Genomic DNA, 15777 nt, shown 5'->3' with positions numbered 1-15777 from the left:
TTAGGCTCATTAGATTCGTCTCGTAAATTAGTCCAAGATTATGCATGAGTTTTATTTATAGACTATGTTTACTATTTATAATAAATGTCCAAACATCCAATATGACTGAGGCTAAACTTTAGCTTCCAAAAACAAACACCCCCTATGTACCTGTGCTTGACATGAGCCGAATGACCGTGCATGATTGCTGCTGCCTTCGACCATGCATGTCGAGCTCCTTTCGAGCACGGCATGCCCGACCGCATCGACAGCCACATCCTGCATCATAACACATGGCGTCATGCGTTCGCCCGGTGTGTGGCTTCAGCAGTCCAGTTCAGCAGAAGAAGAATGGAGTCCTGGGAAGGTTGGCGAGGAATGGCGACCGCTGTCGAGGAACGGGGAGCAGAGGATACTCGGGAAGAGACAGAAAGACGATGGATCGGAGATGGCGCCGGACAGAGAGATGGGCAGAGATGAGTTAAAATCGAGTAGTGCATTGAGGCCTTAAATGGTTGGATATTGGCTTCAAAAATATCCTACTTTCTCGGTTCCAAAATATATTTGACATGTATTAAGCTTAAGACGATAATATTATAATCTCACTTGATTAATAGTGTCAAATTGTCCAATTCCACATCTAACAGAAAGGGGAAAGGAAAATGCAGATTTGCGATCTTCCAAGAACTCATCATAAGCAGGTCCAATGAATATAAGGCGGACAAGAGGAGCAGAGAATCGGTGTCTCCGATTACACAACCTAAATAAAGTAGTACGGACATTACTGTATCCACAGTTAGTACTACTTGCACAACTTTACAAACATGGCCAGTAGCCCTTTTTATCTCCATTTCTTGGCAGACAACTGCCATAAGCACATATATCTCTGCAGACTCGCGCTGATGAAACCGGAGCATCCTAACGACGACGACGACCAGCACGGTCATGTGCCGATGGACGGCGTCGACGAAAGAGACATGCCCAGCTCCAGGTCGAGCGGCGTGCAGTGATGGTGGTGGCCATGTCCATGATGAGAAGCCTGCTGCTGCTGCTGCGGCTCCATCAGAACCACCGGGAATAATGGCCTTGCCGATGACGCGCCGGAAGCAGAGGAGACGACCACCGTGTCGTCTTCCTCGGTGGAATTCAGATCTATGGCCGCCGCGCGGTCGGACAGCTCGTGCCGCGGCGCGTTCATCAGCGACAGAGAAGCCGACGACGCGCCCTCGCTGCTCAGCTGCTCGGAGACGCGTGCGCCGTTCTCGCAAATCGGCACCTGTTACATGTAAAAATAAGTTCAAAGAACTTCAGGTTAGTTCAAGAAAATAATCGAGACATGTCATGTGTGCAGCAGTGCAGATGCTACTAGCTTGTGTGTGTACTACCATGTCAAAGAGGCTGGACCGGCGCTTCTTCTTGCCGATGCTGCTCTGCCTGAGGAAGAACTTCTGGGCGTGGCTGGCGACCTGGGTCGGAGTCCTCGTCGTGACGTAGCTCCGGGAGATGCCTCGCCAGTCGCCCTTGCCGAGCTTGTCGAGGCCGACGAGGAACAGCCGGTGCTCCTCCTCGCTCCATGGAACTCCTGTCATGTTCATACATCCTAGTATTAAGTACTATTCAATCTGTAATAACTAATGTTTAGAGCTTTAGGGGTTATGTGCAGAGCATCAATTGTTCAGGATGACAAGTTTGTCCTGAACATTCATTCAGTGAATATATAAAAGGGGACAAATATCTCTAGTTTCCCTTTCATCGCAGGAGATAATGCTATTTTTATAGTTTAGTGATAATGTAACTTTTGCTAGGTCGGGGTGATAAACTAAACAAAAGACAGAAGAAGATTTGGTAGGTGTAATACTACTACAAGGCTCTGAATTTCCATACCATAGTTTTTTTTTTCTTTTTTAAAAAAATAGTTATCTAAAGAAAGATGATTTTAAGTGCTACTACTGCAAATCTGTAATTGCAAAGTATGTCCTCAAAAAAAAAATTGCAGAGTATTTGCGATGCCATTTCAATACCTTTCTTCCTCTCCTGGACAATTCGGCCATGGGGGCCATCGGAGAGGTACCCATTGGACGCCCTCTCCAAGCCCTCGTCGATCGACAGAAGCATCGACGACGAGGACGACGACGACGGCGAGACGAGCGAGCCCTGAGCCGCCGCCAGCTGCAGGCAGTCCACGCTATAGCTCTTCTTCATCGACAGCGAGCCTCCACCTCCACCTCCGCCACCGTCGCCGCCGCCGCCGCCTGCAGCGACATGGACCTGCACTCCAAACAGCCTCAGCCCGCTGCCTCCACCACCACCAACACCACCGCCGCCGCCGACGACGCCGCCGTCGCAGAGCATGGCGTCTCCTCTCTGTCCCGCTGCTCCGGCGCTGCAGGTCCTGGAGTTGTGGCCGTAGTTGCCACAGTGGGAGCACTTCCTGGCCATGGGCGTGGGCGTGGCTAGGCTATAAATCGGGCCTGAAATCTTGTCACTGTGCCTTTTGCTGCAGAGGCGGTGAGGGGGATGGGTGGAGGCCAGTGCGTGCGTCCGCACCCACCCGCACGCAGCACACAGCTACTACTGCTGCTGCTGATGCTGCCGCGCGCTGGTGGCTAATTAATCAGCTAAGGCTTAGGGGATCGCTTAGACTTAAGTAAGCCACCATAAATGTGCTTCAGGTGTGGGCAGGGATGACAATGAGTAAATACCCATCGGGTATTGATACCCTATATCCATATCTACCATTGAAATTTAGATCCATCAAAATCCCCATACCCGTCAGGGGTATAAAAAATTCCCCATACCCATACCCGCCTAGGTAAGCCTCACCCGCGGGTCACCCATTTACCCGTTAAATTTGACATGACAATAAAAATAACACAAAATGTTTTGATCCAATTGTAGCAACGACAAGACATTCGTACCAGTCACACAATACCATAAATCCCATCAAGTAGTATTTAAATAGTAGTAGACAATACATAAATCCTATCAATTAGTACTTAAGTAGTAGTAGACAATACATAATGATGCAGTGGGATGATAACTGGAGTCGCCTCTTCTGGATCTTGTAGCTTTGACTTTTTCACTGGCAAGTTTTTTTTGATTGGTCGGTTGTCCTCCTTGTGCAGCATTAGGAAAGACGGGATTTTCACGTGGATCCGTTTCGTTATGGTATGAACTTGAAGGAGAAAAATTGCGTCTCGAACGGACTAGCGTACAGGAGCACACTATAAACACATTTTAAATAGATAAAAGAGAATAAAGAACAGTGAACTAGAAATTTATAGCGGACTATAAGACATAACGTGTGTATAACACGTGAGACCATATATTAATATTTTATATATATCTATTATGTGAAATTGATTATTATATTAACTATAAATAATTTGAAGATAGTAGTCGACTATACTATACTATTGAATATTGAATTGAACTTGTTCTAATCATTTTTCTCATTCACATGAAACGGAGTCGTCGGTCATCCCGTGCCCTCACCAATGCACACTGGCACAACTCCCGTAAAAGAATGAGAAAAACAATCTGTTATGAAAAAAACCAGTTGTTTGGTCTTTACTCCTAGTTATATGGACCAATACATTATTGATTTATACATATATTATAACGCACAGATATATTATTGGTACGAGGAAAATTTGGTATTTAGGACCAAGTCATGCCAATTTGTATCATATCAACTTTAGAATAGACACAAGAACTTAAGTAAATGTAGCCCAAGTATTTTAGTGTTTTTAACCTGCTCATCTCGAATCAAGTCTTATATTTGAGACAAGGGCTTGTATTTACGACTAACTATTTTTTTAGTGGTAGTTCTTGTTAACTTTGTCAATGTTAACATGTGTTGACCTAATTTTTTTGAGATATGTGTGCACGTTGATATGCATAAATGTACACATATGTAGATAAGTGCATGTGTTTATACCATATTTTGTAGAAAAATAGAGACATGAAGGTATATCTGTCATGACTATTTGAAATAGGTACTACGGGCACATACATATGTGCGGTCGATTCGAGGAATCGAGGCTAGAAAATTTCATAAAGTTGTGATCAACAAATTAAAATTTGAAAAATATATATCCAAATAAAAATATGTATAATAAAAAATAAAAAAGTGGACGGAATAATTTCCTAGCATGGGGACTAAAACCCCAAAACTTTAATTTGAAATATGAGAAATTTTACCATGCTTAAAAAGTATCTTGAGAAACTCTCTTTGGTTTTTTATTTGACATCACATCCTTTTAGATCTACATATGATTGTTCAACATATTCAATTTTTTTGTTTAAATATATAAAATTATAAGTCATACTTAAAGTGTCTATAATAATAAATCAAATCATAACAAAATAATTAAAAATTATGTAAAATTTTTGATTAAGACGAATGGTCAAACATAAATCCAAAAGCTAAAAGTGGAGGAAGTACTAAATTTTAATGTAAAATTTTGATACCTATATACTACTTCTGATTTTTTTAACATTTAACCATTCGTCTTATTCAAAAAATTATTACAAATATAAAAATAACAAGCTGTGCTTAAAGTTTTTTTATAATAAAGTAAGTCACAAGCAAAATAAATGATATTTTCATAATTTTTTGAATAAGACAAATGATCAAACATTGTACCAAAAAAATCAAACATAGTATTAAAATTTTATATAGAAATTGTGGTATCTCCTGTTACATTTGTAAGCATTCTAAAATTGTCCTCTCCCCAAAATATTAAACATTGTCCCCTGTACTGTACTTGATACGTAGGCCATGTTTACTTCCCAAAAAATTTTCCTAAAAACATCACATTAAATTTATGGACACCTAAATAAAACATTAAATATACATGAACAATAAAACTAATTACATAGTTATTGGGAAAATCGTGAGACGAATTTTTTAAGCCTAATTAGGACATGATTAGCCATAAGTGCTATAGTAAACAACATGTGTTAATAATGGATTATTAGGCTCAAAAGACTTGTCTCACAGTTTCTTGGCGAAATCTAAAATTTGTTTTATAATTAGACTACATTTAATACTTTAAACATGTGTCAAAAACTTGATATGATGTTTTATAAAAAATTTAACAATCTAAACAAGGCCATAGTTTTCATATGGAAAAAGAAAATCGGTTGTTAGAATTCACGGGTGCGAGCAACGTACGGTACGTCGATCGTAAGGCGTTCCCGGGTGAGAAATCACCACGACGTCACATGTCCTACGTAAGACTGTAGACAAGTCGAGTGACTTCGACCGTTCGCTTCCGCACGTGAGATCCGCATGCTACGTACTACTACTACTAATAGCTTGTCACTACACGTTTTTACTCGTATCAAACAAACCTGTCCGTTTGCAACAATTGGACCACGAGGACAAACTGTGCTTTGCTTACTTCCAAAGCTAGGCAGCCACCAAGCAGAGTGTAGTTGAAGTGTCTTCACGAACAGGCCCAAAGTTAGATGTAAACGGTGACATGCAAAACCAGCACATGGGTTTCACATGTTTTGGAAGATAAGAATAAAAATCAAGACTACAGTTCATATCAAATTCTGACCTAAATTCTCAACCAAACCCAAGCATATATAATTAGTTTCCTTGAGAGACACAAGCATCTTGTCGGCTAGCCCTTCAGATATATAGTATTTGAGATAGCATCAGTGGACTACTCTAAACCATATTGGTCAATGGACATCCAAGTGAGGCAGTGATAGGCATCTTTTTATGTATCAACCTCTTTTGAAGAACAAGTAGCCCTTATCTTGCCGTATTTGAGTGCATAGGTTCAGAGAAAAAGGCCATGTCAAAGCTACCAAACAAGGGAACAAAAGCTCTTCTACTGGTGGAAAGGTTTGGGAAGTGATTTTAATCATTGTTATCCTATCCAAATCTCAAATATTCTAGCTAATCGGATCCCCATGCATGAGAATATTTTTCATTATCGCCAGTCTTTCTGAATTCTAGGCCAGCTGCTGCTCCTTTTCTTCAGCTTGGAATCTTCGATATCCACCGATAAAGGAGAAAAGATTTGAGCAGAGTGCATGCTACCAGTCCATGACAGGGACAGCCATTACTGAATTTAATGTAACATGTTTGTGCAGATAAGATGGGGATAATATTGTTTGTTTAGGTTGTGTTCTTCCACTGCCTCTCCTTAGAGAAGCAAAGAAGATATCAGACAGTACCGGATTAGCCATATAGGAGTAGTTGCCAAGGTGCTCTTTGATCCGTTTTTTGCTAATTAATTCCACTGGTCTGTAGTGCTTTGGTGGCGAAGTATAGTAGACTAATCCATATCATTATCTGATCTGAAGAATTATCGCTGGCACATGATGCCTTGCATAATTTTATCTGATTTGAAATTAGCAGGATCATTGTTTTGTTTTTTTTCATGAAAAAGTCAAACAAATAATTTATAAATAAAATATTTATATATATATTCTTACAAATCTAAAAGTAATGGCTAAAAATAAGCTACGATGAAAAGATCTAAAATCAACTCTAAATTTAAAATTAAAAAAATAATTTTATTTATAAGTATAAGCAAAATAAAAAGACGAGACCTCGGTATTCTCGTGGAATATCCTTGTCCATAGTAAAGCAACGGCACTTGTCCTATTCGAAGAGGGGTTAAATTAGCATTCTTTAGGAACTAGTGATCACATTGTTCTGTCATGTTTTACATGTTAAAGGTGTATTTTTCATGTGTATTTCTTTTACTGCGATAAAAAATAAGAGTAAATACACTAACTCTACCGTAATTGCGAGGCGATATATTTTAGTCACTCGTCTTGTCCAGGAAGCACATATCTCATAAAATAGGTGGTTTGTGGGTTGTTTGCTTCCAAGTTAAAAGCAATGGCGGTCTAACATTGCACACGCATGAATCACACCGATAAAACAATCGTATCTACTACCCCTCCAGTTAACTGATTCCTTTTATTTTAGACAATGACACAGTCTTTATAATCTATATTTAAATATACATTTTATCAATATAGACAACAAATAAAACAAATGATCAACCATACACCAAAATATGAATGCCATCTTATATTAAAATAAAGAGAAAGTACATGTAAATAAAGAGAAAGTACTTCTAACCAGGTATTGCCAGGTACCAACCTACCAACTTGCTGCTGAAGCTGTGGGTAGAAGCTACTGTCCCCAATTGGGCGTCGTCTACAGCTGGTCAGCTTGCTAGTTGCTCAATACGTACCATTCCATCTCACAGAGCACTGTGCAGCGATGTGCCGTGTGTGAGGCCCTAACTAGTTTCCAAAAAGTTTTCCAACGAAGATTACATGGAATCTTCGAACACTTAAATAAAACATTAAATATATATAAATATTAAAACTAATTACATAGTTACGGGGAAAAATCGTTAGACGAATTTTTGAGCCTAATTAGTACACGATTAGCCATAAATATTATATTAACCAACATGTGTTAATGATGGATTAATTATACTCAAAATATTCACCTCGCAGTTTTCAGATGGAATCTAAAATTTATTTTATAATTAGACTACATTTAATACTTTAAATATATAAGTCGACGTGACCTATTTCTTTAAAAAAAAACTTTTCCAGCTGAACGGGGCCTGAGAGTAGCCGGCCGGGTTGTTAATTCGCATCGCAGCACGTAAAACGGGTGCGGCCGCACGTGGTGGCTCGTCACTTGCGGCCGGAGAGCTAGCAAGAAGCTGGCGGCGAATGCATTCTCTTAGCGTGGTCTCTCGATCGACCGGGAGTTGCTTCCGCCGAACGCGATCGATCGACGACTCCTGGAGCCCCAAGCCGATCAGCCGGCGATAATCCAGCCGTGGCGTGGGTCAACTAAGCCTGCGTGGATTGTAATTCAATCCAAATCTGTTTCAATTTATCAAACCAATCCGCACCAATTATTTTTTATTGGGATCCAATCCAAATCAATCCAACTTTGATTTTAGCCCAACCCGCACCAACCCATTTGGTTAAAATAGATTCAACCCACTCTTGCGAAATGGATGCACCATTTGATATGTATAAACTCGGACCTAAAATTTTAAAATTTGCGTTCACACTATAAAAGTTTATCAAATTTGACTGAAATTTAGTGGGATGATCTGTTATGTATAAAAGCAACTTTGTACAAATTTTGGTCGATTTCTACATGTAGGCTCCATGTATGTCTATTATCTTATCCATTAGTTATCCAATTAAAGTATCCATTTACCCTCCACGGGTTTAATCCATTTAAAACATAAAATAATCTAACCAAATTCAGTTCATACCAATCCATTTGTTTCTATAACCCAATCTAATCCAGACCATTTGAAGTTACAATCTATTTGCACCCAACCAAACACAATCCAAATTAAAACTAACCCATTTAACACATTTTTAACCCATCAGTAAGCCTAGGGTCAACAGAACCGCACGCTCGCATGCATACTATACGCGGGGAAAGGCCGGAAGACGGAGGTAGGTACAGCCGTACAGGGCAGCGGCTCAATTGGGTAGCGTCGTCGTCGCCGCCGCCGCCGCCTCGAGGGTAGTACTAGTAGTTTGCCTTGTTGGGCTCGAGCGAGAGTGGATCAAGTTGGTGCGGGCGTGCTTGGGCGCAGGGCGTCGTGGCCCGTCGTACTGCCGTACACTCAAGTGGCGCGCGAGGTCAGACGCCAACAGGGAACACGCAAGGCCCTCCCCCCCCCCCCCCCCCCCCCCCCAGCAAGACAGAGAATTCTCCGTTGGCTTTTAATCTCCACCAATTGCAACATGAAAAAAAAAAGTTATCCACACTGGCCCTCGCGAGAAATTAATCCCTATATATAATTATTTACATTATATATATTCACTAATTCACATGATACAAATATGATGTTATTATTTATAATAATGATATAAGCACGTGACATGAGAAAAAAAAATTTGAACTCATATATGCGTATTAATTGGGTCTCCACATGGAATGTGGAGGATCATCCCCATGTGTGAGACCCAATGGGAACATGTTTTTCCCTCATTTAATTTTCCGTACAAAACTAATTACAACTATTCTCATCCCCTAAGAGAATTCCTCAGGACAAATGAGGAATGAGACGCCATTGTCATCTTTATTGGGGATGGGCTGATCATGGCAACCAACAAAAAGTGTAGCACCCGGCCATTAAACTTAAACTTTTAAGCCACAGTCTTATAAATCATATCCGGCTAAAAGCCAACTGAGAAGATTAAGGCAATAAGTCCAAGCCGAACCAAAGAGGCCTAAATTTGATCTAGTTTATTAGATATATTTTTATAGTATATTTTTTGTGTTAAATATATTGTATATCTTTTTATATTTTGGTAAATCTCTAAGATGTTTGACTTTGGAGAAACCTAAAGTATGAGAAATATTATAAATGGGAGAAGCCTCTTCTTAGTTTTTCCATCTTATTTATGGCCCACGATTTTATTCTAAAGACCGTCAGATTAACACAACATTGAGGCTAAGATCGACAAAATCACGACGTATGTCTTTCTTTCGACATGCACGTCAACCACCGTAAAAAAAATAATATCGTGGTTATAAATGAGTTATAAATGCAAACACCCTGTAAAATTTACGCTCAACTCCAGATGTTCTAGTTTAAGCCTAGCCGATTGAGCTGCTCTTAATTCACCTTTAAGCTATGCATATTGACCAATGTTGCATAAGACCAATGCATCTCAATGCATGTTTTATAAGAGTGTCATACACATAAAATAAGGTGTCACATCAGCAAAATTGCTTACTTGACAAGATCATTAAATAAGAGAGTTCTGTGAGATGAGAGAGGAGTTTCATCTCCATTAAACTCATCTGGCTCGGTTAACTAGTTTATAGTTTTGATAACTATGCTATAAATTATGCATTGAGACTGGCCTAATAAATCAGCGCTGACTAGCATAATACGATTGTATTACTTCAAAGCAATCCCGAGGTCCAGAGCCCTGACATGAGATTGTTTTATTTTAATGGAACTTTTCCAGCTTTCATATACACCGTTCTTTTTTTTTTACTTATGTTTATAATTATAAGCCAAAATTAAAATTTTTAATTATATATATATAAATAAAAACTTTACTCACAAATTATTTTTCGTCTATAAATATGTTATTTTGCTTATTCCTAAAATAAGTCAAAAGATAGACACATAAAGCTACTTTGTTCCAAATAAGCCAGGACCCACATGCCTTCAGGACATATGCTTATGTTATATATAGGAATAAAAACGGCTAGAAAACTATTTTTCTCATTTTCATTTCCATTATTTTTATTCAGAAATAAAAACGAAATGGTAGAGACGGAAACGAGAACGATATCGATATTGTCAGAATTTTAGAAACGGAACCACTGGAACGGAAATTCATCGACATCGGTCAATAAACAGAAACACATGTAAAAAACAAGGTATATATCATTACATAGTAAGGATAAGCGTGTGACAAATTGATAGTACCACCTCATACTCACATCATATCAATTAATATCATACTAAGTATAGACAATCAATAAAAACACGATGATATGATAATTTAACAATAAATTCTGTAATCAATATAATAGATGTTCATCCATAGTCGGTGACTTCGCGTGACCGCATTGACGTGGGCGCGTGCACCACAGCGGCATGGAATCTTCAGAGTGGACGCTTGATAGGAGAGGAGCTGAGAAAATATTAAGGTTAAAGAGCTAACTAGTTGATGAATTTGTACATGTGCTTTCAGAAATTTTCTTGTCAACTTGGGTTGGCCTGGAGTTTTTTGGGATCTCGGAAATTTTCTGAAAATTTTAGAAAAATTCCAGCCCAATACGGAATCCCGACTAAACACACAAAAAAAATGCATTATCATTTCTATTACCGTTTTCGTTTCTGTTTTTGAGAACTTTCCGTTACCATCTAACATGGTCGGGAGAAAGCGAAAACGATGACCGGTCAGGATTTTCCATACTGTTTTTCAACCCTGCTAGTTATATGTTTCATCAATTACACAGTAGGAAAGACATGACAAGTCCAACTTATTTTGGTGTCATTTATAATTTATTAATAAGTCATACAGTCCATAAACCCAACTTTCAAACAAAGAGCTCCGTGTACCATTAGAAACAGCAGCCCATTAACCTGAAGAAAGAAAGGCCTGTTAACACTTAGTACTTACCTGAGGCCCAAACACACTCTTCGGTCGAATCATCAGGCCACAAGCCCATCGCGAATACCTAAAATGACACAAATGCCCTCAGCGCAACTCTGCTATCGCGGCGGCAGAATACGATGGCATGTCAGTGAATAATTGCAGAACCGTGGCCTCTATCTGTCATTTTACAAATTGGAGTTCTAAATTCGATGATGACTGGTAAAAGCCCAGCGCGTGGGCCGTGGAGTGAGAGTCCAAGTGGCGGCTAGGGTTAGGGTTTTAGGATCTCATCTCACCGCGCGCCGCCACCTCGTCTTCTACCTTTCCGCCTCTAAACCCTCCCTCGTCGCGTATGATCCGGCTATCGTCCCGTTGATTGATGGTGGGCTCGTCACCGGCGGCGTTGTTGTGAGAGGAGCCGGGTGCTTGTTTGAGAGGGGATTGTGTGATTCGTGGCGCGCGCGTGCGTGGGCGGGAGAGGGGGAGGATACGATGGTGACGAACAACCAGTTCGACCTGCTCGTCGATGTCGACAATGACGACCCCTCGCATCTGATCGCCGCCGCCGAGAAGATGAAGAAGGCGGCCGCGGCCGCGTCGCCCGCGCCGGTCGTCCAGGCAAGGCTGCCCACCAAGCCGCCGCCGCCCGCGCAGGCTGGTGAGTTGACATGGTTGGCTCGGATTGGATTTGGTGACGGGGATCCGTTCGCGTCTTGTGCTAGGGATTGGGGAGGCTAAATTTGCCTCGTTTTAACCGAAATGTGCCAGTCCGTTGCAGATGTACTTATGCGGTTTCTCCAGCCTGAATTTTTTCATCTTGAGTCCCTTAATATTATATTATCGTTTAGAATTTTGTTTTTTTAATCTCTTAATATCCATCACAATACCCACAGTGTATTGGTCGCACATGGTTAGTTTGTGCTCATTTTTATGCCAAAGGTTTTAAATATGGGTATGTTGGTTACATGGTGTTAATTTGTCAATGCAGTAAAGGAGTCCAGGAACTATGGTGCTCCAGCCCGCGATGGGGCAGGCCAGAATGGACCAGGGCATGCCAATGGTGGTTTCCGCGGAGGCAGGATGGGCCAAAGGCGTGATTTTGGTGAGGGTGATACCAATGGTGCTAGCGGTTTTAGGGATGGAATAGTGAGGAGGGAGGAAGGTGAGCGCAGGCCTTCAGAAAGGGGCCGTGGACCGCGCCAGCCTTACCGTGGTGGCGGCCGACGTGGTGGCTACACTGGTGGGGAGGCTGGGGATGAGTCTGGCCGTGCCCCTTACCGTGCCTATGAACGTCGCAGCGGCACAGGCCGAGGGTACGAAACGAAACGTGAAGGAGCAGGCCGTGGTAACTGGGGAACTGTCACCGATGAATCCCTCGCCCAGTTAATGCTGATTTCTGAAATTTCATATTATCTTAAAGTGCTATTTTGGGTTTGATGAGTTTATTAAACTGAAAGTTTTTTATCTTGTGATTCATAAGGGAATCTGGTGAGGTTGTTAATATTGAAGTGGCTGCTGCCGTGACTGAGGATGAAACCAAGCAGGAAGATGTGCCACAATCTGAAGTTGAGAAACGCAAGGAGGGTGAATCAAATGAAGAGGAAGAAAAGGAACCTGAAGATAAGGTATAATTTCAGTTTTGTGGTGCATCATTGTATTACAATAGTTTCTAACTATACTACCAAGATTGTGCTAGTAGCCTACTACCAGCATGGGGATAAACCATTGTCCCCGCCTCCCCCCCCCCCCCCCACACACACACACATGGTCTAAAATATCTTTATTTTGAAATAAATAGAGAACAAACTTTAATCTTAGCTTGGTAATACATCAACAATGAAATAAATAGAAATATTTTATTATTTAGCACACTCTTCTTTTTCTTTTTAATCTTTTATAGTATTTGATTTCTCAGACGCTTACCTTCAAGTAGATTTCCTAATGCAGAGAATTTATATAGAGATAAATGTGACATCTTTGATATTTTATTCCTAAGGAGCAACAATTAGGACACTATAAATGAGTCACATAATGGAAACAGCTACATTTTTTCCAATCCAGCTGTGAAGTCCATGTTGAAAACTTCATGGCAGTTTTCAAGCTCAACTAGCTCTTATTATGTAGTTGTAATTGTGCTTTACTCATGCAAATGGGAAATAAACAATCTGCAGTGCTTGGATTTTCCCTCAATTCACTTAATCTTTTACCTGTTACAATATTAAATAATCCATGTGACAGGCTTCCTCACATAGTTGTATGAATGGTTATACTTGTTAGTTGAGCAGAATCCAGATCCATTTCTTAGGTATCAGTTGAAACTATGAAGTATAAGTACATTTCTGCTCAGCCATATAAATAACTAAATATGATAATTCATATTTACCATCAGCTAATATGATGCTGTCTAGTGAATTTGAGTGAACAGCTGCAAGCATTTGGATGCTTGCAATTTCATATTCCTTTTTTAATAATGGTGCTTTTAGGTAGACCAAATAAATAGCCTCATTATGACTTTGCCCTTGTTACTTAGCCTTCGGCTATGCCTATTTCTTGACCTAGCTGATCAAATTAGATGATCCCTACACAGGATTATTATAGATAGGCTGGTACAGAATATGCCTGCTGTCCTTGTTCATTAAATTCAGCAGTCCCTAGCCAACTAGCTGTGCCTGCCTTTCTTGATCCAGCCAATGGTTGTGGCTGATCTGGTCTAGTCAATCTTGCACACCAAGAGAACGGGCAGTCATCAATTTTACCCAGCCTATATGTACACTTAGAGAACATGCCTGCTGTCCTTGTTCATTGTATTCAGGCATTCCATGGCCATGCATGTCTTTCTTGATGCATTCAATGGTATTCAGGCATTCCCTGGCCATGCATTGTATTCAGGCTGATCTGATCCAGTGAGTCTTGCACACCAGGAGAAAAGGTGGCTCATTGCAAGTTCTCAATTTCACCCAGCTTATAGATAGCTTGTGTGGCAGTATCAAGGTTTTCATGCATTATTTTAGCATGCATGAATTCAGGAGGTTGCCATACATAATGGCTATCTGTTGGAAGAACACTTGGCATCTGTCCATTGTAACTATGCTGGTTTGTAGTATTGCTTGTTCAATATTCAAGTTGTATGTGTCAATTAATTGGCCTTGGTTAGATGTTTTTAGTTTTTTTAGCCATTAGTTTATTTGTCCATATAATCACATTTTTATCTACATTTGTTTTCTGCACACCTTCATTTTCAATTGTTTTAGCAATGGATATGCTCTCAGATCAATGGTTTCGGTTGTCATGATTATGTTATAACATGTTCAGGTTCTTCTTTGATGTTCTATTATACTGCATTTTACCATTACAATACAAAAAGGAATGCTAAATTATTTATAGTATGTTGTCATTGGTCATTATTAAATCGTAATTTTTAACCTGTGCGAGTAAACAGGAGATGACTTTGGAGGAATATGAGAAAGTACTGGAGGAGAAGAGGAAAGCTTTGCTTTCACTAAAGGCTGAGGAGAGAAAGGTTGTTGTAGACAAGGAATTGCAGTCAATGCAACAGCTGTCAGTGAAGAAGGATTCTGATGAGGTGTTCATCAAGCTGGTATGTTCATGCAATTTTTTTAATCACGCCACGCACACAACTTATGCTGTCGCTCACCTTCCGCTGTGTTTAAAATGCAGGGTTCTGATAAGGACAAAAAGAAAGAAAATGTTGAAAGAGATGAACGCACCAGGAAGGTTTGTAAACTACTTCCCAAGTTTCAGCCCAATCTGCTGTTAATTTGCTCCAATCTCAAGCCATTGTCTTCTCTTCTGTTCCCCCCAGTCCCTTAGCATCAATGAATTCCTGAAGCCGGCTGAAGGTGAAAGATACTACAGCCCAGGTGGGCGTGGGCGTGGGCGTGGTAGAGGCCGTGGTGACCGTGGAGGATTCCGGGATGGTTATAGCTCTCGAGGACCGGTTGCTGCACCGGCAATTGAAGATCAAGCACAGTTTCCTAGCTTAGCTGGGAAATGAGTGTACTCGCTGCTGTTATGATATCTGCACGCGTTGGTTGCTGCATCAGTTCTGTACTGTGGCTATCTCGCATGCATATCTCAGCCAAAAAAAATTCTTGTTGGAGGTTTTGTGTTGCTCGGTGGAGTTCTTCAGACAGTTATTGTTTTTTTATTTCGTGTTGTCAATTAGTTGGGACTGCTTTTGCAAACAATCCAGCTCCATTTCAAAAATATAGGATCAATATTTTGTTTTCATATGATAAGAGTTTGACCAAAGATTACTCTAAAATTGATATGATTATTTTTATGTTAAAAAGTAGTTTCTTATTATTATACATTTCTAGCACATAGGTGATATATTAATAGAGTAATCTTGATCAAACAAAATACGCCCTATCCGAAATAGAGGGAGTACAATTGATCACCAAGAGTATGACGTCAGACCGGCCGGGACGGTAAAACCTGCGTCTGCGTCTTTCGGCTTGGGCCTTGAATGGCCATGGGCCCTAGCTGGCTGGCACAAGATTAGTCTACGCTTGCTTTTTCCTCTGCTGGGCTGCACGCCAACCTATGTCGATGACAGTCCGTGATGAGTAAAAATCAGTCAACTTTGGCGGTGTTCGCCGAAGATAAAAGATAATTTTCTGA

The 15777-nt window shown here is 40.5% G+C and overlaps 2 protein-coding genes across 2 annotated transcripts; one reads left to right on the top strand and one right to left on the bottom strand.

Moving 5' to 3' along the window:
• Positions 1-551: 551 nt before the first annotated feature.
• On the bottom strand, positions 552-2573 carry LOC102702506 (transcription factor MYBS2-like). The gene is made up of 3 exons (XM_006644279.3): positions 2001-2573; positions 1365-1561; positions 552-1255 (listed from the first exon to the last, which is right to left on the bottom strand). Exons 1-3 carry the CDS (start codon positions 2416-2418, stop codon positions 923-925), a joined length of 948 nt encoding a protein of 315 aa, XP_006644342.1. The 5' UTR covers positions 2419-2573; the 3' UTR covers positions 552-922.
• Positions 2574-11370: 8797 nt separating this feature from the next.
• Positions 11371-15401, top strand: LOC102702224 (RGG repeats nuclear RNA binding protein A-like). The gene is made up of 6 exons (XM_006644278.3): positions 11371-11791; positions 12122-12515; positions 12614-12758; positions 14573-14731; positions 14812-14868; positions 14957-15401. The coding sequence occupies exons 1-6, from the start codon at positions 11626-11628 to the stop codon at positions 15146-15148; spliced, it is 1113 nt and encodes a 370-aa protein (XP_006644341.1). The 5' UTR covers positions 11371-11625; the 3' UTR covers positions 15149-15401.
• The last annotated feature ends 376 nt before the right edge of the window (positions 15402-15777 follow it).

Source organism: Oryza brachyantha, chromosome 1 (assembly GCF_000231095.2).
Source record: "Oryza brachyantha chromosome 1, ObraRS2, whole genome shotgun sequence".
Lineage (NCBI taxonomy): Eukaryota > Viridiplantae > Streptophyta > Magnoliopsida > Poales > Poaceae > Oryza > Oryza brachyantha.
This window is presented reverse-complemented; position numbering and strand designations above follow the sequence as displayed.